The sequence below is a fragment of the Embiotoca jacksoni genome, unplaced genomic scaffold (genome assembly GCF_022577435.1).
Source record: "Embiotoca jacksoni isolate LCO1_2020_lvr unplaced genomic scaffold, fEmbJac1.0.p SCAF_6, whole genome shotgun sequence".
Lineage (NCBI taxonomy): Eukaryota > Metazoa > Chordata > Actinopteri > Embiotocidae > Embiotoca > Embiotoca jacksoni.
Window position 1 is genome coordinate 16,543,320 of NW_027185414.1, and position 24,639 is coordinate 16,567,958.

At 42.8% G+C, this 24,639-nt stretch overlaps 1 protein-coding gene across 4 annotated transcripts in view; it reads right to left on the reverse strand.

Annotated features, from left to right (window-relative positions):
* Positions 1-24,639, reverse strand: part of sox6 (SRY-box transcription factor 6) — a 136,484-nt gene that overhangs the window by 16,958 nt on the left and 94,887 nt on the right. For 3 of the 4 annotated variants that reach the window (XM_069173461.1, XM_069173463.1, XM_069173460.1), the window contains 5 exons: positions 23,684-23,807; positions 19,813-19,892; positions 11,482-11,631; positions 9,130-9,310; positions 8,772-8,959 (listed from right to left, as the gene is read on the reverse strand). In XM_069173461.1, the coding sequence (XP_069029562.1) occupies positions 8,772-8,959; positions 9,130-9,310; positions 11,482-11,631; positions 19,813-19,892; positions 23,684-23,807 (723 nt within the window). The remainder of the gene's footprint in view (positions 1-8,771; positions 8,960-9,129; positions 9,311-11,481; positions 11,632-19,812; positions 19,893-23,683; positions 23,808-24,639) is intronic. The other variant, XM_069173462.1, reaches the window with a different exon arrangement.

Sequence of the window (24,639 nt, forward strand, 5' to 3'; positions counted from 1 at the left end):
CTAATGCTTCTTTACTGCCCACGCATCAAGTGCTGTGATAAATTAATGGCAGTTTTATTATTTTATAGTGTCATTAAATTTTTACTGATCACTCTGACACAGACAAGTAGCAAAGGACATGCAGTATCTGGGGAAGCTGGCCATCCTGCCAGAACAGAGAGGGGCAGGCTGAGAGAAGAGGGGAGTGTGTGGCTGATTTAAAAAGGTGTTTGTGATGTACAGTACAGTGATAAATGCTGAAAGGCCGGTGAAAGAAAGGGTACTCAGACAGAGGAGGATGTGAGAAGAGGTAAAGATAAAGAGACAGGAAACAAAAGATGTAACAGTACACATTATTTCCCTCCCACTCTGACCACGACCGCTGGCAAGCAAGCGGTCCCTCCCTTAAATGATTTCAGCATGCAGCTCTCCGCCACACAACTAAAATTATAGCAGTGTGCTCCGAGTTGTAGTGGAGAACTGCCACCCACAATAATCTCATCTGTCCTCCCTGCGCAGTCTTTTGTCTTTAAAGTTTGGTCACACACGTATTTGTTCAGTTGCACATGGCTGACCAGTGAAGTCTTGAGCCAATCCAGTGAGGCTGTGAGTCTCAGAGGAAGAGAGTGAGAGTAGATAGCGGAGTCCGTGGAACTTCTTGGGCGAGGGAACCCAAAAGGGCCCTTGTCAATGCTGTAAAGAGAGCTTTAATCTGGCCGGCCACAGAACATGTGCCGGAGGCCTGCTGCTCTGCCCACAGGGTGTATTCTGGGCAGAGGCGGGTGGCGGACGGCCCTGTGCATTGTGCGTACTCCTGCCCTATATTTAAGCAACTCGCTGTCAATCCTGACACTCCTTCACACTCTCTTGTAAATAGCTTTAGGGCACAGGCAAAGCCATATGGCCTGAGATGGTTCAAATGCAGAGGAAAGTAAAATACACCGAACAGTAACATACTGTGGTGCAGGTCAGTGTACAGTTTTATGAGTCAGCTAAGTTTGTTGGGTTAAGTTTGAACGTGAAAAGAAAAACGTCTCAACCGACAGAATCTATAGAAGTTTGTTGCTGTTCTAATGAAAGAGGTCAACCAAGGCAAGAGAGCCTCAACTGAACCTGTTTTTATAGGACTTTTTCTCAGTCCTATATGTTGGTAATGCCTTGACGAACCTTAATTAAAAGCCTTTGGACCAAACATTTCTTTTAGTTTATTTTGCTGTTTGTTAAACGACCATCGAATAGGTCATTTTTTTAGTAAAATAATTCCGGAAATTACCAATCGATTTTTGCGCAATTTTGAAAACAAAGTTCTGTGACTTCATGTTGAAAAGGTGATGAGGTAAAGCAGATTATACAGGTACACATGAAAACGGCTTGTTTGCTTCCCAAAATATTTTGACATCAGAACAGCTATTTAAAGCCATAATGTGTGACTTTTAAATGTAAATAAACGTCTGTTCAAGCCTTTGAAAAAGGAATTCGCACAATACTGACCTATCGCTGCCCGATAAATCTCTGTCTATTTCACAGCATACACAGATTTTACATTTGTTGTCTGCTTTAACATTTCCGCACTGGCTGGATGAAACTGCAAACTGGCCATGCTCTAAGTGCAGAGCATGGCCGCCACAGACTTCTGACGATTTAGCCAATGCTAACTTGAATCAGGATAAAATAAATCGATGATGCAGCTTTTCTAGACTTTCCAAATGTTATCAGACTGAATGTATCAACTGCGAATAGTTTTACAGACGCAACAGTCGCGACAGAGTAGGCTATGGCGGAACTTATGACGCAAGCGCTGTCGTCAGAATTGTAATTACTCTCACTAGCAGTAGGGGGAGACAAACGCTCCGCCCTGCCGGTTTTAATAGAAAACTGCTTTATTTCTTTTGGACATCTGGCAAGGAGGATCTATTATATTCCTTCCAAAAAAAAAATACAATTTTCTAACTTATAGTCATATAATACCTTGGTTATTATTTTTTTTTTTTTGCCATAAATGTATGTATTTACAGTAAATGGCAAGTTCAGCTCTTTCTGTGAAACCTGACAGCAATAGCTGCTGCACTTTGAGATCTTTAAACTATTCAAACTAAAATCTCTTCCATTTTCTTTTTATTGGAAGGAATATGAACACATATGTTTAAAATTTAATGTTTGGAACCTTTAACAGCTGCAAGACCCTAAACAGCCACTTATATTTGATAATGCACTGAACTGGCTCTAGTTATATCACACACCTGGTATATGGCAAATTGAAGGCAGTGGTTTGGCCCACAATACAGCGCTTTGTGTATCAAGTGTCAGTCACCACTGTAGTCTGCAGCTCTTGAGTGAAGACTCTGAGGGTCTCAGACTAAACCCCTCAACAATCTGTCCCAGCCCTGATGGAGACAAAGACTGCACTTCAATGTAGCTACAGCCTCTCACAGCTCAGCGCCTCATCTGTTTTGTATTTTTATTGTAACCAGTTGTAACGTTATTTATAAGTCTGCAGCTTTCCAGTAGTTTTTTGCAATTTTTGAACCGTTTAAATGTTAAGTACATCCAGCCATGCGGTAAACCCACAGTTCCTTTCAAGCAGACTGTTGCTCTCATTTTACCCATAGCTGTCCCTTTGCTAAGGCTAATGCAGGCAGCAGCCGAATCAACAGTAGCAGCCACAAAAGGCTGGCATCTGTTCTATAGCTAGTAGTCGTACTCAACATCACACAGAGCAGAGATGGCTAGCTATTCCAGTCCAGTTTGTTCTGCCAGGGCATCAGCTCATTTGTTTAAATGGAGGTAAGAAAGGCCTTTCATTAAATTAAAAGAAACACTCTGAGCTAATGTTGTCTGGCCTTTGTGCCAATGCAATATTGCGAATACAAGTACAACAAGTTACCATCTAAATAAAAATAGGTAATGTAAATGCAGTCACATTGTGGGGCAATTTACTCTCAAAATATAAAACTTGTTGTGAGCGTGATCTGTTTCCATGGCAACACATGGGGATGACTAACAACTGGAAAACAAACAGTCGCGTCAGTAGGAGTGAGTGTAATGTGTGCAATGTTTACCGCTCCAGGAAGTACTCTGACCCTTAGCAACGACCCTAGCAACAGAGATGAGATCTTGTCCGTTTTATTGGTTTGTAGAGATGGTTTCTCAAACTCGCTCAATCTGGTTATAACTAAGAAATCCGCCGAAAAAACATATCGATGGATTTTTAACATTTTAGCACCGTCTCGTGTCAAAACCAAACCGGTCAAGCCAGCCTCTGCTATCGCTTTAAGTGCGCGACTATCTGTGGTGTTACGGTACGGGTGCTCGGAGCGACCAAAAAGGACCAAAAGAGACCTGATTACAAGTAAAACAACATTATACTGCAAATTATATAAAATTCAATTCCAATTCTATGTTCCCATTGAGAAGGCGGAGTGATATTTCTAGTGATGAGCTTAATGGTGATTTAAGCACGTTCCAAATGTGCTGTTGACCAATCAGATCGCTGGGTCGGAACTACTTGTTGTATAATTGTTCTTTGTTTTTGATTAAATAAAATATGTTGTCAATGTTCAAGATCACTTATTTTTTGTTGGAGGGAAACTAAACTAAACGTGACCCCATGCTGCTAATTTGAAAGGTGCAGTTAGTCTAAACACTTGAATTTCTTCTCTAGTGTTGTGGGTCTACTTTGGAACATTTTGTGATCATTTTTGATCCTTTAATTAAACTCAAATGATTGGAGTTTATAATGTAGCCATCTCAGGGCAGTGACACATTTGTGACATGCAGTGTTCAGTTTCTTCACCACACTGCTGAGATCATTTGTGTTGACATCATGTACTTTTACGGGTTACCAATCCTCAATGATCCAGAACTGTTCACTGGGTCCTCCTGGGACTGTTAAGTTGGACTAAAACCTCCGGCCTTATCAAACCCTCCAGGTTGCAAACAGCAATGTGTTAGAAACTGCAGCACTACCAAAACCGCTTTCACATATGGACAAAACCTCAAGACTTTTTGGACACCGGAGCCATTATGTTTCTACTGCAACAATACCGTAGACTATAAATGGTCCTTTGTAGCCTTTTCTTTTCCTCGCCCTTTGTTGTAGGTGCTTTGTGGTAAGTGCGGCATCACAGGTCTCGGCCACCGGGGCCAGCAGCATTTCTGAGCAGCTGTAGCAGGCCAGAAATTCACCATGTTAAATGACAACTGTAGAAAATAATGGAGCCACCACCGCCAAATGACCCTACCAAGATGCAAGCTTGATGTCTTTCTGGGGAGGAGGCGAGAGCGCAAAAGACTTGACCTGGGACAGGAGCCCGCAGACACACACGGGCACACACACATGCACAGGGACATTTTATCCAGAGTCGTACATTATTTTTATTCTTTTGGCAAACGTGAACAATTGGACAAAGCATTAATGTAAGCAATCTTCACAATAGCACTTGCTGGCTACAGCCAGTGTCTGGGAGCTGAGCATAATCTAATTTGGATGGGCAAACCCTTGTATGCCAAGGATTTACATTGCAGCCAAAATGCCTTGGTTTGCAATTTCCAAGACAGCAGTCGAAAAGGAGCAGAAAATTGCTTCCAGGGCTGCAAACCAGACAAGATTATATTCAAAGTCTTTGTGAGGGCTTTGCCTGAATAGAGCCCTGGCATCACATACGCACACACTTACATGTGCATGTATGCATACACACACACACACACAACACACACACAACACACACACACACACACACACACACACACACACACACACACACACACACACACACACACACACACGGGGGGGGAATGGTATACCCACTATAACCAATAGGTTAGGAGTCTGGATTTTGTGGAGCACCAGTGTAAGCTCCATTTGAATATTTACAGGCTGAGCTTTGGGATACGGGAAATGGACAATTGTAGTCATCAATACTGAGGAGAGGAGGTGTTGTGGGGCAGAAAGGGCAGTTCAATAGGTTAATACACTGACCTTTCCCCTTTTGATTCCAGTTAGGGACATGTCAGCAGAGGAATATATTTTATCTCAGATAACCTCCAGGACATCACATATGCTGCAGTTTATTGAAACTAAAGCAAGATAAATTGATGCAACATTGTAGAAATCTGTCATACCTGACTAATCAGGGTTCCTCAACAGCTGCGGTGCCAATAGGCTGCAGATGTAACAAGATGACTGCTCTAAAATATGACAACTTTACAGTCACACTAGGCATCAGTCTGGGAAATACGTAACTGATGGAGGCTGGAAGTTTGAAATGTTTTTGTTCCAGAGGAACAATTGCTGAGGCTGAAAATTGAATTAGCACTCTACTTGTTTGTCTGTGCTTTCTGAGTAAGACAAATTCAGCTACTCATTAACAGGCAACTTACAGTTTACAGACGATTACACTATTGATGTCTGCAACAAGGCCGTGCTGTACTCATTAGGTGTGCTGGCAATGCAGCCACTTGGCTACATCTGACCACTTTTTTTTTTAGTGACAGACAGATGAACATACTTACATTCTGCATAAATTTAGCCTTTTTCATTTAGTTTTTGGCTATTTTAATTATGTCAAATTTACATCACTTAGCTTTACTGTCTGAATACAATCTGGATAAAGCGGGACTAATTACCGTTAGGAAATATTTATCTTGCGTCTCATTATTTTTCAGAAAAATATGGTAGTGGAATTCAAACAATGAATGAAAATACATTGCTTAAATGTCTGTAATATGATTGTTTTTTGTGCTGAGCCAGTAAAAATGTTCTTGCTGAAAGTGCTTCATCCCTGGCCTACTGGCCATATATCCCAATAGACCATAAATGTTGCTGACAAGACAGCAACATAGTTGAGCCTCTGCATGCACCATCTGAGTGGAAACATAGAGACACAGACGCTTGATATTTATTCACCCGTGACCCTGAAAAACAGCATGTCCAGTTATAGCTACAATGCATAATAGAGGGAAACAATTCAAATGGTTACAAATGGGTTCAGATGTACTGTATATGACTGTAGGCAAACTGGTGCATTCTAGGTAAAAGCTTCCACTGTGTGAGGAGGAGATGGTAAATAATGGAACAAAGTAATTGCCCTCTGCAGACAATAATACCTTTAGATAAATATTTCAAAAAGGCAAATTGCATAAGGGTTATAAAAGGTTTTATTGTACTGATGGGATATAGTAAAATCAGACAAATAAAAAGACAGGCAGGAAAATCCGCTCCTGTAAAGAATGAATATTTTACGTGTCCTCAGGTTAAAGGCTTGTATACTGTAGAACAGAGAGTCTGATCTACACCATGTCCTCTGAGGTCAATGGCCAGGAAGGGAGAGAGAGAGAGAGAGAGAGAGACAGAGACAGAGTCATAGTGATAAAGGTTAGGGAGGATTGCATTGTACTGTTCAGCTACACTTTGTATGAAAAGATGAATTGATCCATCTGTAAGCAGCACTTAGACCCACTCCTCTGCCCGGTCATTACAGTGGGATAAATCAATATTTAATATCCCCCTCTAACAGCCACACTGAATGATCTTAACCTCTCCTTAATCCCATTTATGTTACCTTTCTAGAATCTTCTTCATGCAAGCTCTCACTATGATAAACTTCCAAACAAGAGACTGGGAGGGGAGCTATTAAAGACCACACCATATTTATGTCAGGTGAGGCGCTTCCTTAAAATATTAATATTCTGAAACTGACCAAAGTGAAAGCTTTTATCTGGGCCATTCAAACCTTTCTAGTCCGTTGGCTTGTTGTATCAGCAAAAGGCTCTCTCCTTCCCTCTCGACTCACCGCTGAATTACAACTGACTGTTCTTTATTGCAGCCAAAGGATGAAGATGATGGGGCAATTCTTTTAGCTGACTTGATAAAGCTCGCCTCTAATTTCACACCGTCCTAATAGGATCAGTGTCACTGAAACTACGAGGTGACAATATCTCACTGTGATTTGTACAGGCCAGAGAGTCAGGCATGAGCTCGGTTAAGGTGTCTTTCAGCAAGACTGATTTTGTAATGAAAACAGAAACATTACTACCCGAGGTGATCCTTTTTCAATGAAGGAGATCAGTTCTTTGCGAGAAACACAATACAGGTATGTATGTTGGGTCTCAATGACATCAAATAACTGTAATTATTATGTGGTGTTTCTTTTTTGTGTTGTCAATACTGTAATCTGACTATTGTGCTCATTTCTTAAATAGGATTTCAATGTATGGCCCTTTTATAACTACTTTACATATACTTATCATGCCTGCCGCCCCTCCACACACACACACACACACACACACACACACACACACACACACACACACACACACACACACACACTGTTTCTTTCTCAATCCCTTAAAAACACATGCTCTCTCCACAGGTGGAAAACAGACAAAAAGTAGATTACAGGTGAGGAGCGACTGACTCTTTTAAGCATCAGATCTTTTTAGGGAAAAAAAGTCATTCTTCTGCTCTGAGATGATTACTTTGGTTGAATGTAGGTTGAGTCCAAAATTCTGAGCAAACAAAACAAAATCGTACAAAAGACTAAACAGAGAGTAAAAAGGTGTTCAGCTCCACCTACTAAGGACAATGTAGCTGTAGGTGTGTGCTGCCTGTAGAGAATGGCATTGTTACTGCTTTCATGTCCTGGCAGATTTCACTGCTTGGTTGGCCACAGGCTCACCTTAGTTGTTAGGCAGGGTGGCAGCTGCACCAGCTCCTGTGACAGAGAATGATAAAAGGGTGCCTGCGTGCTCATGCTAAAAGCCTCACGCATGTTGTAACTAAACAAAGAAAGCCCCCCCAAAAAAGGATTAAATATAGCTTATAAGTGATTTTGGTGCTAAGTGATGTGTGTAAATTTAGGGACAGTTATGACAGCTGTTTCTCAGTACAAAAATGAGATTATGGGTTGATTCCTTATTGTAAAGACCTTTTTTGTTCAGGCTTGTGAGGGGGTAAGTGCAGGAGATGCTCCCTCTCTGTCCTCTCTGTGGGCTGCACCAATTTATTTACTTCACTTCAGTAAAAGCATAGTTGATTGCCACCTGCATAGACAGTGATCTCTTCCAAACACCAAATTAGAGGGAAATCAAAATAGATATTCATTGACTTTTTTACATATACATTGACCTAGTTGAGGCTGTTGGTTGAAAGTGTCAGGTGCTGAAATATTAATGAGCATCGCTCCCAGTTTCTGCCTGCTCCTCACAGCCAACTGGCAACATGGCATCAAGCTGAAGAGAGGAGGACAGCTTTTTTCTTTCCTTGATTGACTCATCGATTGAAGATATTTTTAAAGGGAATCCCTGGGAGTGTGTGCTCCTGGTACAAAGCAGCCCCATCCCGTGTCAGGGGACGGAGAGGCCTGCAAGTCGGCTTTAATTGGGCAAAGACTTCAGAGTCTTCTTAACCCACACCGGGCACTGCCATGGCCTGTCACGGCCCTCACACCAACATCAACAACGCAGACGCCTCTTAACACGCACACACAAACATATTCATGCTAATTTGAGTAAATATATCATGTACACACTAAACTATGCCAGCTCTTATCAATACGACCACCCTGGACGTGGATTAAAGAAAATTACTAGTCTTAAGAATTACTTGTGTATCAAAATCACCATGTTCCACTTTCTTGAATACTTTCTTTCCTCCACTACTTGCATGGAGAGCTCAACACTTTTGTGCTCAAGTGCTATTTTTTTTTTTTTTTTTTGCTTTATGGAAAAACCTTGCAACAGAGAAGACATGAATGAAGGATAAAGGAGAGACAGACTATGACACTAGTCCTCACCTTGTCAACTCTGCAGTTGTTGAGGCCCACTGAACTGAGGGCAGACAGCTTTGCCTCCATGCCCTGCTGGTGATGCTGCAGCTGTTCCCTCTGGATCTGCTCCCTCATTTTCCGAGCCTCCTGGATGGCCTTCATCACTGTGTCCTGGTCCCCAAACAACGCGGTCGAGTTTAGGCTGGACAGAATATCTGTGTGCACAGACAGCGGAGCGAAATTAGTCTGCCAGAACTCACAGTGCCAAAAAAGAAAAACAACTTCTCACATCATGATGACATTGCCATTTATTTGTGACATGTGTAGTACCGAAATAAAGTAGATCTGTATTCATGTTTGAGGTGGAGACACTTTGACGTCTTACCCAGAGATGAACCTCGGCCTAGGCCTCCTCCAAGTGGGCTGGGGATACCACCCTTGCCCATGAAGCTGTTGGGGCTGCTTTTAAGGCCGGAGAACAGGTTTTGTGTCGGGGATGTAGGAGACTTGAGCAGTTCTGTCGTCTTTGGCCGAGCAGACAGGTTGAGAGGCTGTGTTCCCTCCTCCTACAGCAGCAGAGATAGGAGTATGAGAGAAGACAGATGTGAATGGGTTCCCTCCACCTCCTCCTTTCAGAGGAGCTCTGGATTCCCAGACAGCACAGTTCTCCTCTGTTTCTGGTTAATTATAGGATCCCTATCCTGACCCACACCTCCTCCCTGACTCGACTCCTCTCCTCTCCTCTCCTCTCCTCTCCTCTCCTCTCCTCTCCTCTCCTCTCCTCTCCTCTCTTCTCCTCTCTTCTCCTCTCCTCTCCTCTCCTCTCCTCTCCTCTCCTCTCCTCTCCTCTCCTCTCCTCTCCTCTCCTCTCCTCCCCTCTCCTCAGGAGCTGTGCCACTGCGATCTTCCTCACAGTTGCCCAGCGCCTTTGTTCACACTAATTAAGGCAGATTCTGTCTCTCTGTACATCTTCATCTGTTCTCCCTCTCCTCCTCCCTACTCTCTGTGTCTGCACTCTGGTTCGAAGAATAAATAATGACCAGATAACGGCGGTGCCAATGATCAAAGACAGCTGTTCCATTCATCAGATGTCGACTTACATTATCTACTTCATTAACTTGTTTTATAATTTCATTCCTCATTTGTGCATACTTGGTTTTTATCATATGCTTTGATATGCCTATTCCACAAAAATACGATATGTAGCGTGGTTTTCAGATGAAGTCAGAAGAGGATGCATTTGTCTGGGGCTGTATTTGCTGATCTGGTTTCATCCTTTAGACCAGTAAGTGATGAGAGATGAAGAGCAATATTCTCCACATTGTCATTCTCAACATGTTATCTAATGGGACTGGGATAAATCTATGTATATCGTTAGAGTTCAATGTAATAAAAGTAAAATATCATCAGCGCATATTTATTTATTTTATCACCTTAAACATCCCAAGAGAGTGCACAAACAGCCCTTGTAAGATTCAGCAAAATCAATATGCAATTGTTTAAATACAATAAATACAAAGTGATTATGAATAGAAACAATTCAAACATTTGCCTCCCTGGAGAAAAATGTCACTTTGCACCAAATAGATCGCCCTGTGTACACAGCAGTCTCTCTAAATCAGATTAAGGCTCATGCTGTCGTTAACAGTATTTTTCAAAGCCCAAGTGTCTCCTTGTCCAAACATATGGCTGAAGCATAGACTGCCCCAAGGCCTTGTTATTGCTGTGCCAATAACAGTTTGTCATGCAGTGAAGCTGAAAACAGACAAACAAAACTGAAGGCAATCTGATTCCTCTGGACTGTGGACAGAGATGGGAGGATGCCAGTATGTGTTTGCCATCCATTTAGTTACGTATGATTCATTTCATTTAAAGTTGGGATATTTGGCAGTATTTGTAATATTTTGACTTGAATTGGTGTTGTATTAATATCGGCCTAATTGACTTCCATCTACTCTGATAAACAGAAAATTGTACTCGCATGATGAAATTAGTGTCGAGTTAGTTTGATGGAAATTCCAGGAGGCGGGGGACCTGAATGTGTGTGTGTGTGTGTGTGTGTGTGTGTGTGTGTGTGTGTGTGTGTGTGTGTGTGTGTGTGTGTGAGACCAGAGAGCTTGGAGTGCTTCCTTACTATTTCAAGACATGATTTATGGTCCTTCTCCATTGTGATATTATTAAGCTAAACTACTTCAAATGGCCGTATGTTTCTGATTATGGCCTTAGTGAGTGGCAATGATGTATGTGGCCTTTTCCTTTGCATGGAGGTCTCGTGGAGTCATGCCATACAGCAGCTGAAAACACTTCCTGCATTTGGTTTGTTTACAAGGCGGAAAAAAGTTCTTTTCTACCTTTTGCTTCACTTTTGTGAGCAGTTGCATAGCAGTGTTGTAATGGTTTTGTTCCATTTTGGGTACAAAAAAAGAAGAAGAAAAGATGTTTCATTGTGAAAAAAGAAAAAAAAAATACATGTGTTTCACAAATTACTGGCTTGGAGCTGCCATAGCTATAGCAACCATGTCCACAGAGTTCTGGTTAAGAGAGAGGGCCTTGTTAAAGCCCCAGAGATTGATGGCCTGTTAGAGGCTGGGCTCACCACCGGCCGGCTGTAACACTGAAGTAGTGAACATTGTAGGTGCTGGTTTATTCAGACAACACCGGCTAGGCGATGCTAGGTCAAGTGCCACTCAAGGCCTGGGCTGGTGGGGGGACTGCATGAAGGAGTTGAGGGTTGTACCTTGACTTGAGTGATGGGGCTGGAGGAACTCTTGTCATTCTTCAGAGATGAGGGAGAAATGGGCCCACTTGCATTGAGGGGCTGGGGGAGAGGAGGCATCTTGGCTCCAGGAGAAACCTGCATGCTGGCAAGCTGGGCGGCATACAGTTGCTGCAGGGAGGTAGAGAAACCCGCAAGGCGTTAACATCCAAATCCAGAAAACATTCAAAGTTTTATATTCTGTCTTTTCCTCTCCCTAGAACTCTCTCTGCTTCTGTGTCTGCCTTCATCTCCCCCTCTCTCTCTTTTACGTCTTTCCTCTCTTTCCATGAGGCTGGCAGAGAACCTCCATCAAAGGTCTTAACTGTATTTCAAAGGCTGAACCCAGAGAGAGACAGCAGTCTTAAAAACCACACAGAGATGGCATTCATTCAAAATACTTGGAGCCCCTATTTTCCACTCATCACAGAGAAAAGTTTGCCGACTGGATGCAAGTGTGTTAGCAAAGATCTCTCATTTCTCTCGATCGACACAACTTCCTATTGAAGTTTCTGGCCTGTGATTTGTCTCCATGCAGCCTTATGAGACGGTCCCACTCCACACCCAACCTCTGTTGGACTGCCATCACAGAATATGTTAAACACACGCATTATTAAGGCTTAGAAACCTGTACAAAGAACACTGATGTAATCACTTTTATTTTCCTTGGTGTTAAATCAGTGAGGTTTCCAACTGCTGGTGACGTTACCACACGAGAGTGTGGTTCAAATGAGTGCTCACCAACAGTTGTGCCTCAGACAGGGCTGAACTCTGAAAGCTCAAATTAAATTACACCACTGGACTGATTATGTGGAATCAGTGGTTGAATAGATGAGAGGTTGGAAGTATTTAAAAAAGAAAAGAAAAAAGTGAGCCACCGATTGATAATTGTCTGATGGATTCAAATTATAGACAATAATTTATTTTTTATCCTGGATAAAGTTACAGGTTAATGTCGTGACATCAAGTTAGGCATTTACTTTTTTTATATCATTAAAACCTGAATTAAATAATATGACAGTACGTTAACTAAATTATTATTGATGTGCTTCTTTGTCTGTGCCTACAGAGCTCAGCACTCACGGACTGCTGACACTTCTTTCCGTCCCTGGTCTGCATTGATTGGCCACCAGGTATGTGATGAAATTGGGTTTTGTCTTATGCTGCAAATGGCAGGGGTCTGTCAAATAGAGCTACTGTCTGAGAAAATGAGAAAATGTGTTACTCCACGTAGCCTTAGACCTCACCTCATCAGACAGATAGCTCCCCTAACTCCCCCACTGCCTTCCTGTCGTCAGACTAGGTAACCCTTATGGCTTGTTGTGTTATTCAGTCAGATGGTGCTGTCAGGGAGAATCTAGTTTCTCTTCCGTTGGCCAATCAGCAAACCTTGTCTCATTTCCTGGTTCGACTGGCCACATACAGACTTCATTTGTGTGGATGGGGAAAAAAAGCAACGCGGCCCCACTGTCCTCACCTTTGGCAGTTTAAATGAAGGCTAAAGCCAAACAAAGCACTTTATGGCCATTCACGTATCTCCAGATATAAACACATATGTGCTCCTGTAAGAAACTTTCTCGTTGCCACATACAGGGCAGTACAAAAGGTCCATTCTTCCAGGGGACCTAGGGATAACAACAGCACATAGGCAGCGGAAATGACAGACTGATTATGTTCCCACAATGATAGCACTGCCTCCACCTCCCTCACAAACAGCCTTTTGTCTCCGACAGGATCGGACACAGGAGCGGACCTACCTTTATTTTCTTCTCATCTGAGGTAGACTTAGTTAATGTCAGTGGTAAAGGCTCTCTGTGTCTGTGTGTGGGTGAGGTGGGTGGTGGGGTTAGAAAAAGAGCGACAGGAGTCTCCATTCACTGCCTGTCACTCCAGGCTACATGGAAGAGTCCTAGTGGAAGAGTCTGTTGGACAGATGTTTGCTAACAGGCCTGTTGATGGGCATGCCCCTGACCTTGAGTGGGAAGAACTTTATTCTCCCGGAAAAATAACATAATTACACTTTGCCTCAAATTGCACACAGTCGGGATGCCAACACTGATTAGCAGGTCAGTGCCATGGGGTGAGAAGCAATGGTTACCCGTGTAACCAGGAACACTCCAAGAGCCAAAGAACAATAAATACAATCAAGGGGAAATATGGATGAAAGTTGTGTTACTCTGTACACTTTCCAAGGACAATTGGAAAAATGTCTGTGTTCAATGTGTGAAGTCTGGAAGCTTTTGCTTTGCATTTTAGACAGTTTTATTTACGTAAAAAAATTAACTAAACAAAACCCGTGAATTTATAGTGGATTACAGAATTGTTTGGAAACTGGAAACTTCCTTAAGTTAGAAACAACAACCTCGTAAAACAGTACAGGAAGTTGTCAGTATAATGAGCTGTGGGGTGTCAGAGGGATGATGCTTTCTGCCAAGGCTGGTCTCCCTAAGCAGAAGACATCTGCCAGCTTCCCTCAGTTGACTTTCTCACATCTAATAGCCCCTTCTTCATATCTACTTGCCAGGTGGGGGCAGCAAAAGGTTCATGGTAATGAGGGTCAGGCTGAAAGTCAAAGCTCCAACTCTGGGGAACTGGAGGAGTAGGTGAAAGCCTTGGTGTAGCTCGGGACCCTTCTGTTTTTCTTCATTTTCCTCCTCTACACTCTTAAACACTTGTTGCTTCTCTTTATTTGATCAGACACACACCTTCTAGGACTTTATAATAAGTCTGTTTTTGAAAAGCAATAGCGCAGGTCAGTATGATGGAAGAAAATAGCAAAATTAACATCATGGCTATTGAGGTTGTAAACTGGCAAAATATAAATATATGCCTGAATATTATGTTTTCTCTTAGCTTGAAGGCAGAACCAACTACATGTCATTTGCCATTATTAGAAATGTGCTCGTTCAACGTACTCGTAACATTATACAGTATGTGTAAATGGTACGATTTCTTAATGCTGAAACAACACATAAATGAGAAGGTCTTTCTTCTGACCCCATCATTCCTCGTTTCCCAGTAGAGCGAAGCAGATCTCAGCAAGCATAGATTCAAAGTGAGAGCAACACGCCCAAGGTCAGCCTGTTAGCCTCTGGTAATTAAAAACAAGCCCTTGGAGGCAGCACAGGTTAAACGGGGAGGTTCACTTTGCAGCCTGCGACATTAAACTGAGATTACACACACTGCTGATGATGTTAGACATCTCACAAGTATGATATGCAATCAAGATGGGCAGCCTCTGTTTGTTTGGTGAAATGATAAAAGCTGATACTATAGCTCAATAAACATAACACAAAAAAAAATCAATTATAGGAATTTGTCCTTCTGCACACACCGGAGCATATGCCTTCTCTGATGAAAAAAAAAAAAAACTCCATTTCTTTTGTTTTTTTTTAAATAAAGGCAGAGTGCCAGCATAGCAATATGTGCCAACAAATACAGTGGCAGATATTTGTCAGATTTGTAGCTGCCAGCAGTATCGGTACATTGCACATGTACAACTGTGGCCTGCAAAAGCATAAACATAAAGACAGAAAAAAAATGCCTTGAAACCACAACACTTTACAGCACCAACTTCTTCCTTTATATGTGGTAAGAATGATCTAATGGCCACACTGTCTTAGACAGACTCTTCATCTCTTTGTGTCTGTTTGTCAGTGTCTCATTCACCTCTGCCTGGCATGGGCACTGAGCACTGGACTGAATATGAGGGCATTAACTGTGCTTCAGTGCACCACACCATTTAAAAGGCAGCACAGCGCCAGCCCCGTTTGCCACAAGGCTTGTACAGGCTCATTGCCCAGGGCGACCATGCAGGCTGACCCAGGCTAGACCCAGATGTCAAGAGTGGAGGAAGGCGCGTCCTGGTGCACTGTGCCGATGCTTTCCAGTATGGCTCAACATCTGTCTCATCATGCTGGCACCCAACCTGCTCTGCTCGAACCCCTCCTCCTTCCTCTTGCTTTGCTCTGTGTCTCTATCTTATAACTGCTGTATATATATATATATATATATATTAAATTTATAATAAAAAAAATTTTTAAAAAAGAATTTCGTCCTTCTCTCTCAGTTTCTCTTTGGCATATACGCACACAATCCCAGTCTATCTTGTGTAAGTGTGGGTGTGGGTACTCCAGGCCCAGGGGCCCCAGAGCCAGCCCTCCCATTCACTGCTGCTGACTGCATTATCAACCCTATCTGTCCATCTGTCCCTCTGTTCACCACTGCCTCCATCCAGCTGCTCACCTAGCCGTCCTATTAGCCAGACTTCCACACACTCTAGCATTGCTGCACTGCTCTGGGTTACCTTCAAAGACCGAGCTCCTTTGCTCATAAACACAGAAACAGCTGCTCTCTACAGTACGTCTGCTCTCTCTTTCCCCCCTCCTCCTCCTCTGCCTCTCTTTCAAAGTCAAAAGTGCTTCACTTGTTAATGATAGAAGCCATTTCTTCACATCTGTACTACACAGGCATTTACATCCAAACAAAAGATAATGTGCGGTTTGCTGCTCTCCCACTTTCTTCCTGTTTGTCCCTGACTGTGTAACACTCTTTCTTATCACCGCGGCCGTCTAAGCATGCGAGTACTCCTTCAGATACGTCTGTCTGCCTTGAGATCTGGTTCGGGTTGTCACTAAGCATATGGGCTGCTTTTCATCTTTACAGTGGGAGCGTGTGCCGAGGCTGGGCCCAGGTTTAGTTTAGCTTGGGCCTAGAGAGATGCCGTAGCAAATGCAGCGAAATGTAATTGCGGCGTTACGTCTTATCTCAAGCAGTTGGACTTCCACTACTGTAAAACGTGGGGATGTCATGGGCCTGGACAATTCAGGGAGGGGGAAAAAGGCAAGAGAAACACGAGAGAATAAGAGAGAAAAAAGGAGGACGAGGGTAATTGAGAGAGAAATACAGAAACTAAGATACTTAGAGATGGTTTAAGATGTGGATGGGAAATTGGAAAAGCAAGACACTGAGACAGCAGGAGATAGAAAATGGAGCTTTGACTGAGTGAAAGCAGAGGGTTTATATTTGTTTAGTCCAACAGTGATGCTACATACAGAGAACCCAGATGTTCTGTTTTATCCAATAATGCTTTCTTTAAAATGGTTTTAACTCTAAGTCTGCTCCTGGTGATAAATAAACAGGACTTTCACAAAGGTTGTCCTACTGTTCACTGGTTCTGTAAAAAAGACAGGTGATATATATTAAGTTTATTTTCTCCTTAAGTAAATAGTTTTTCACAACTGCAAGGAATAGTGGACAAACAGCAAATTAAATGCTATCCCAAATAGAAAATTCTTTTGTGGAATTAAGGAAATTCCCTTCTTGTCTGTTCAGTCAATTGAATATAGTAGGTGTCCGGACAGATTGGGGTACAATCTGAGCACAATTTCCTCTGTTAGGTGAGATGTGTCAGTTGTAATCAGTGAAGGACAGGCAGGGATGGAGCCATTGTTTCCTGCTGGTCTTGGGCTCATCCCGGCTCTGTGTGGGCACTAATGAAGAGGGGCATGTCGCGCTGGGATAGTTTACCCACCTCCTCTCCTGTGAGTTGCGGACCAGAGCCAATCTGTCAGGAAAACATTGAGTGAAATTGCCCCGTGGTACAGCAAAGCCTGGTGACAGCCACTTGCAGTCTGCCAGCCCACCAGAGTGATGCTACCACCCTGTATTGACAAGCAAATTACAGTCTCCCAACACTCAAACGCATCCTGGAAGATTCATTTACATCCATCAGCTGTAAGCCTTTGTTACCTTGTTGGGTTTTCTTCTCTTGGAGAGAAAGGGCGGGGAATGGGGGAGGATCCCAGACTGTTATGACAGAGGAGATTGTGAAGAGGCTGCGGGGGCGACATTAAGACTGACGGAGCGGCTAGCCTCTCCGGCTGGATGGCTGATCACATTACCTCTGCAGCATTGTGGGAATTAATTCTACCAATAAGATAATTTTTTAAGGTTCATATATTGCACAATCTAAACTGAGTAAATTGGTGAAAATTATACCTTGCCATGCAGCTGACAGGGAGAGATATTTTAATTGAGGGGAGCAGCCTATTCAGCCATATGTGTGTGGGATTTTGCATCTGTGTGTGTGTGAAGATAAACAATGAGTTTGGAGGTGAAAACTAGAACATTTTAGGACAGTTCAAAGGACAGTTAATGGAGAATTGTGCTTGATAACGCATAAAATATAAATTCAGCAAAACAATAAGTAACAAATATTTGCAGGGCGGCCTTAAATCACCTCATTTTATTCTATCGTTAAATCATGTTTTTGTTTTTGTTTTTTTCACAAATTGCATCATACTGCATATAATGTGTTTATTTCAAAGTAGCTGTCACATTTCATACATTCAGCCACTGTTATTTCTCTGCTCTAATTTGAAGACAAAGCGTGTGCTTACTTTGTTTATAGTGAAACCTGAATAACCACTTCTCTTACTGTGCTGTGAGCTTCTGGTTGTTTATGGGAGGAACCGTTTCTTTTGAACTCATTTATCTTTTTCTTAAAAACATGTATGTATTTATGTACACTTTTCTGGAGTTTAATTTTGAAGTAGAAGGAGGGTGCAGGTGCTATTAGAGCTCCACAAGGCAGGAACAACTTAAACTTAATTCCATGTCTGATGTTTTTAATCATACCAGGCTCCCAGTGCTTTGTAGAGGAAGTGGTGGCGGTCACATGGTTTGTTGATCCCAGCTATGTAGAAAAGGGCATGTTTGACTTGCCTGACTGTTTTAAGGGGATCTCTATGCAGGGTAAATAGCAGCCAGCAGGCGAAATATGTGACAGGCTGACAGACTGCAATTAATGGAAAATGCACCTCTTTTTGTTTACTGTGTTCTGTAAAGGTCAGCCGAGTCATGGTCTTGGAGGCACTGTTTTTGCCCATTCCCAGGGTTAGATACATAATCAGAATTAATGACTCTAGCCCCGTCTCCCCTTCTCACCCCAACCTTCAGATATATGACTGTCTCATCTGACCTCATACACCCCTATAAATAGACTGAGCATGCCTGTCTGAACTAACACTTCTTTCCAGTGAACTTCACTACGATACAAAAACCCAGCGATACTTACACCCTCCACAAATGCACCCTCAATTTTCGTACTTTTCCAGACACAAGTCTTCAGACATGAGCAGATTCATTGAACACCTTACATGCTTCTGATAGCTCTTCTCATGGCTGCATAATGACGCGCAGCTCTTCGCAGCCAGCTGCATACATTGTGAGAACTTGCCAAGGCTCGTTAACGCTGACAGTAGTAGCCTCTGAAGGACAAATGGCACATATATCAGTGTGCAAAGAGTTTCCCGCTTAATCTTGTCATACTTCTCTCTGCTGTTGAGCAATACATGTTGCAGCTACAGAATACCTTTCTGCTCTTGTTGACAACGCAGCAGCGGCTACTTAACCACACCTTAGGAGAGATACTCTTTGATTCTTTGTTTGCTTCTTTTGTTTCCAACGAACAGTACTGATTTCTGGCTTCAAACGGATGTAAGCTCTACAGATCTGCAAAGGAGAAGCAACACGCAGCAATGCCACCTAAACACACCGCATGGTTGTTTTTCTGAATCCGATTGCTATTTGTGGATATTAATGTAAATACAGCAAAAGTCAGTACAAAGACAGCTAGGCAATCATCACCGATTTGGAAACAAAGCTCATGAGAAGCTCTTGGAACAGTAGTATTTATAACAGCAACTATTTGAAGGATAGAATGCAGATAATTATCTACATTAAACACTATGGCCTCAGGTTAAGCCCTGACCTGGGTTCAGCTCTTTTAAATGCTGTGTGAGAAAAGTCCTGGAGGAGCCCGCAGGGCTCTAAGCCTATCTCTACATCGACTGTGGCTTTGTTTTAGGAAGTTATTAAGCTATTTTTTTTTAATTACAGGCGTATTCAAATTACCCTGATTTCCATCCATTCTTTCTTCTTAATTGTTTTTGTCACAGAGATAACATAAACAGAACAGTGCTTCTGCATGATTAAAGCAATAAGAAGAACATTCTTACTCAATTGTCTTCTGATGAATCCACTGTCAGGCGATTAAGGCAACCAAAGTGATTCTCCTTCTCTCTAATAACTATTATCTTCCTAACTCCTCTGTCTGGCAGAGCTAGTGGGGATAAATCCTCTATAAAATGAGATAAATTACATATGTAAGGTGATAAGCGTGTGTGAGCTGGGGGCCTCCAGGATTATTTAGTGTGTAGCTCATTACTTAGCGTACAGCTGCTTAGCCATCCTTTCTGCCCTGAGCTTGGCGAGCGTCCCTAACATTCTTTGTCATATAACTGTACATACCTGAAGCTGGAGGGGGCTGAGTCCTGACGCTGCTGCAGCTGCCATCGTGGATGGAATGAACTGCACTGGGTAGTTATCACCTGTCAGAGAGAGAGAGAAAACAATGCAAACAGGTTCAGACAATGAGCCGGCCCACAGCGACTTAGCAAGTGCCAACATGGATTCTGGGCCCTCGACTACTTTTGCCACGGCAATGTGGCACATTGCAAGCCCTCGGCTTCAAGCCCAAACATCTGCATTAACAAAAGGCTGAGGTGGTTTGACTGGAGCTGGATTACGTAAGAACGTTCCAGACCATTCCCTCCTCACTCCACCTGCACACTACTCATATCATGACAACTGTAACTAACACATAGGAGTTCTTTTAAGGTTTATTTGTGTGTGTGTGTGTGTGTGTGTGTGTGTGTGTGTGTGTGTGTGTGTGTGTGTGTGTGTGTGTGTGTGCTTTGATTAAATGTTAAACATTTTCCTGGTATTCAGTTAGCGATTATGTAAAAGGCAGGCATGTTCTCTCAGGCACTTCACACAGCTGTAGACTTGTCTGGCTATTGTTCAGGACAACAATGTTGTTTTGTGAGTGATAGATTTGGCAGCACAGTGAAAACACTTGTATGTAAACTGGTTAGAACAAGTGTGCAGTCACAATAACAAGGGTAAAAAAACAAAACACACACATTCTTATCTTGCATATCACTGTGATCAAGCAAGGAGAAACTGGTCTCCAAATAGCAGCACCATTCATTACTATTCACTACTGTTGGCCTGCCATCAGCACGTTTGTCAGACAGGGATATAAAAACGGCTGCAGTATGAGTGATATCTATGGGGGTGCAGAAGCTTTTACACACTCAACCTAGTGTGTTGAGACGGACAGAACATCCCCAGTGAGACGGGGCAGCACAGCATTCAGAGAGGGGAGGTTGGTTTGAGGCATGTGTCTGAAGGAGGGTAGGCAGGGGTGCACAGTGGGAGTGGGGAGGGGTAGTTGGCCTTCGCTCAGACCCCACTTCTGCCCGTCACTTCTCCTCACAAACATATGGAGCCATTAAGCCACAGACAAGGTAAATGTATACACCTTCTCTTTCACTTTGCCCTCGTCCACTCGCCTCACTTTGCAATCTTGTACAGCACAGCACAATGTGATACAGGCCATGGAAATTCAATCCCCATTTAGTAGCAAATAAAATCACACAGCAGAAGTGGTTTCAAATAGTGCTATGTTGGGTGAATGGGGGGTGCGCTGTGGTTATTTCTACACCTCCTCTTTTCAGTATCGCTTTCTTCCTGTCTCCTTTGCTCTGCTGTGTGTGACGTCGGATTTGAGGATAATAAATGGCTGAATGTCTTTAGATGTCATGTGAAACCTGGGGAGGGTCATGCGCTACACTATGATGGCTCTGGGGTCTCAGGCTCCAAGGTCTAGGTCTTGGTTGCACCCAGTCTGTGTCGAGGCACCAGACTCCAGCAAAATGGGCGCTGGGCCAGGTTAGCGTCACTCATGGCTCTTTTTTTTTTTTTTTTTTAACTGGCCATGGCTGGTTCCTAAATGCTAAAGCAGGGGGAGTCGTGCAGGTGACGCCATGATCACAACAGGCTATATTTCCCTGCTCATGCGGTGCTCTGAAATATAAGTCATAGATTTGCTGAGGGTTGACAGACATAGCTCAAAGCTTTCTAAGGGCAGATCAAATGATGACGAGTGAACTTTATGACTGCAGCCTTCAAACTTGATCATCTCTTTTACATTTCCTATAATTATCAAAGCTGCTGACAGTATAACAGGCTTACATGCAAATACATATACGTGTATAGGATCTTCTAGGTTTAAGAGTTGCATTCTATGCAGTAAAAAAAACCCGTATTAAACTTAATTTATTATTTGGAGTATATTAAGAAAGAAAACATGTTGTCCAACTTGAATGGCATACTGTTAGAGAACAGTTTAAATGGGACAACTAATAAGATCAAATGAAATAGCATGAGGAAACTATCAAGTGTCAGCAGGATGTCTATGAGGAAGTCAGGCAGAGGACTATGGGGTCGTTCTGCAGGTCCATTAGAGGCACCTCAGACTGAATGATGCCAAGATCTGTGTAAACAGTGCGAATAGACCGGGATGTCCAACTTGAATCTATTTGTTTAAAAGACGAGTTGGTGTTTCGATGGCTGTGCCTGTCTACCATACAGCACCAGGCCATTGAGCACAGCCAGTGGATGGGGGTGATGACTTACCACCATGGTGCCAGAATGACTGTTGCCATGTGAGCACCACAGGGTTGGGGGTCATAAGCAGTGGTCCCTGGGCGCTGTCTCATAATGATAACATCAGATTAGTGTGCCTTAGTCTTGGAAGTGAATGCTCGGCCACTCACTTCATGGAGAAAGGACACAGCAGCATCCTGTATACCCTGCAGGTAGTGATGATAACATTGTACTCTCTGGGTGTATTGTGGATATTGTGTTGGACGGGGAGAACTAATAAAGCCTTTGAAAATACCTCTCCGTACTACAAGAGTCATTTTCAGACCCCCTTTGCTGTTCCTTCATGAGCTCATGAATTATGCAGGAACCATACAAATGGTGACCCCTGACCATGATTCCATAATAGCTCCTGTTATTTGAACTAAAACATTTTCTGTGTCAAACCTATTGCGGAAAGCACACTGGTAAAAGACTCCCCCTCAGGCACTTTCTTTAAGCTGTCATGGCTCCATAGTTCCAAAATAGCTGACTTTCTTTTTTATCCTGTGGTTTTATAGTTAATTCATTAACTGCACTACCACACCTTTTAATGTTGTGTTGCGAAGCTGCTGACTTCCCCGTGTTTGTTTTTCTGTTTCCAGTCGTCCTCCTTGTTCTCCTTGTTTCACAACAGACACGGACACTTTCCTTTTTCTAGCTGACTCATAAATATTTTTTCTCTCTAACAATGAGGCTTTCATCAAAAAAACACTGCCTTTTTGTATTAATACATGTGGGAGTTAAAATAATAAGAATTATTCTTTGTGGACAAATTTAGTTTAATTTGATTAAATATCTAATACACACACATGAGAATTGCTTGGGCCTGGGACCAAGTTGGCCTTGTAATGTGGAAGGTTTTGCATGGAGTAACTTAGGTCATGGATCTTTTTGTTCTATTTTGTATAAATACAGCAGTATATGGCATCTCATGTTTTCGTTTTCACCAGTATAAGGGGGTGTACAAGGTTACTGCTTTGGCAGGGCATCAGTCAACATGTTGCAACAATATTTTAAAAACACCTTTAGAATTTTGAGGGTGGTAGAGCCTCTTTTATACTCGATCCAAAAGACAAAGGGAGAGAATGTGGCGTGCTGTTACAGGCAATGAAAACAGTAGTTTGTGCAGGAAAGCCTGTTCTTACATCATCCACTAACTATCCACCTTATAATTGTACTTTAGTAACTTAATTTTATTTAGGGAGTAAGTAAGGGAGTTGCTTTTTATGCGTATAACAATAGGAATACTTTTCATGCAGGGTTTATCTCCTGTGTTATTGGATCTCTAACAGTGGATACTTGAAAAACGATTATAGCCAGCACACCCCTGAAAGATACTTTCATGTTGACGACATGTTTACATTCCTCTGCTTCTCTACCCATATCTATTGTTCCACATGCACTAGAACATTCCCAGGCCTTGCTCTCAAATCCAAGTCCGGACAGAGCAGAACATGCCAGGAGCCTCAAGTGTTAATCAAGCATTTATTTGTTGTCTTCATTTGTCATGCAAGTCTAACTACTATAAGATAAAAAATTTAATTACAAATGAAAGTGTAAGGGAAAAAGAAAGCGTAAGCTGGAAGAAAGGGAGGAGAAAATGACAAAAAGACTTGATTTACAAGCATACCTGGCTTATAAGACATTCCTGGAGGGAAGAGAAAGCCTTGCTGGGCGGCAGCGGCTGCTGCTAGAGTGCGTTGGTCGTGTGGAAAAATGGGGATCATGAGCGGAGGCATGTGACCCTGGACCTGCTGAACAGATAGGAGGCAGAGATCAGAGAGAGGCCTAAGCATAGGCATGATACACAGCAACACAGAGCGCACTCAGGGGGAGGCCAGATCACAGCTCCTGCTAACGCGTGCTGACAGGAGGCTCTGCGGCAAAGACGGCTCTCGTGTGTTCACACAATACCTGGCCGAGCTACGCCTGTTCTTAATCCAAGCCACAATTTCACCTCGGTACATCAAAGGCCCGGCATACACACATTGTTCCAGCATCAGTTAGAGGAAGTGACATGCAGGACAGAGAGCAGAGGGGCACAGTAGGATCATATGGCTACTGTGGAGAAGTACTGTATGTGTTGAAAAAAGCATTCACCGTCACCTTGGCTGTTGCAGTAGATGCAACATGTCAGCAAGAGGATTGTTGAATGTATCACACAGGTGCAGAGACAGAACTGATCAGCAAGTACATGCATGAACACCCACGTACACGCTCCCCTCAAGGGGAGATCAATTACTCACATAATCTTGGATGATCATTTATTTAGGTGATAAAAGCCTAAAGACAATCCAGTAATTTACTCCAACTGTTTTCAGCGGAGGAAAAATAGCAGGCAGTTGAAAGGTGCTTGCTGTATTTCATTTTAATGTCATTCTCTCTCTGTGTTCCATTCACATATTAACCTTCACCATCCAGCCTGTTGCTGACTTGCCTTCTGGGAATATCAACCCAAACTCCCTGCATTTGTATGTCAAGGGTGGGTGAGTAGCTTATGTCTCCAAACTGGAGTGTGGGGGTTTGCACACATGTTGCAAGTCCAATTTTACTGTCATTCTCTGCTTCCTGAAACGCTATGATAGG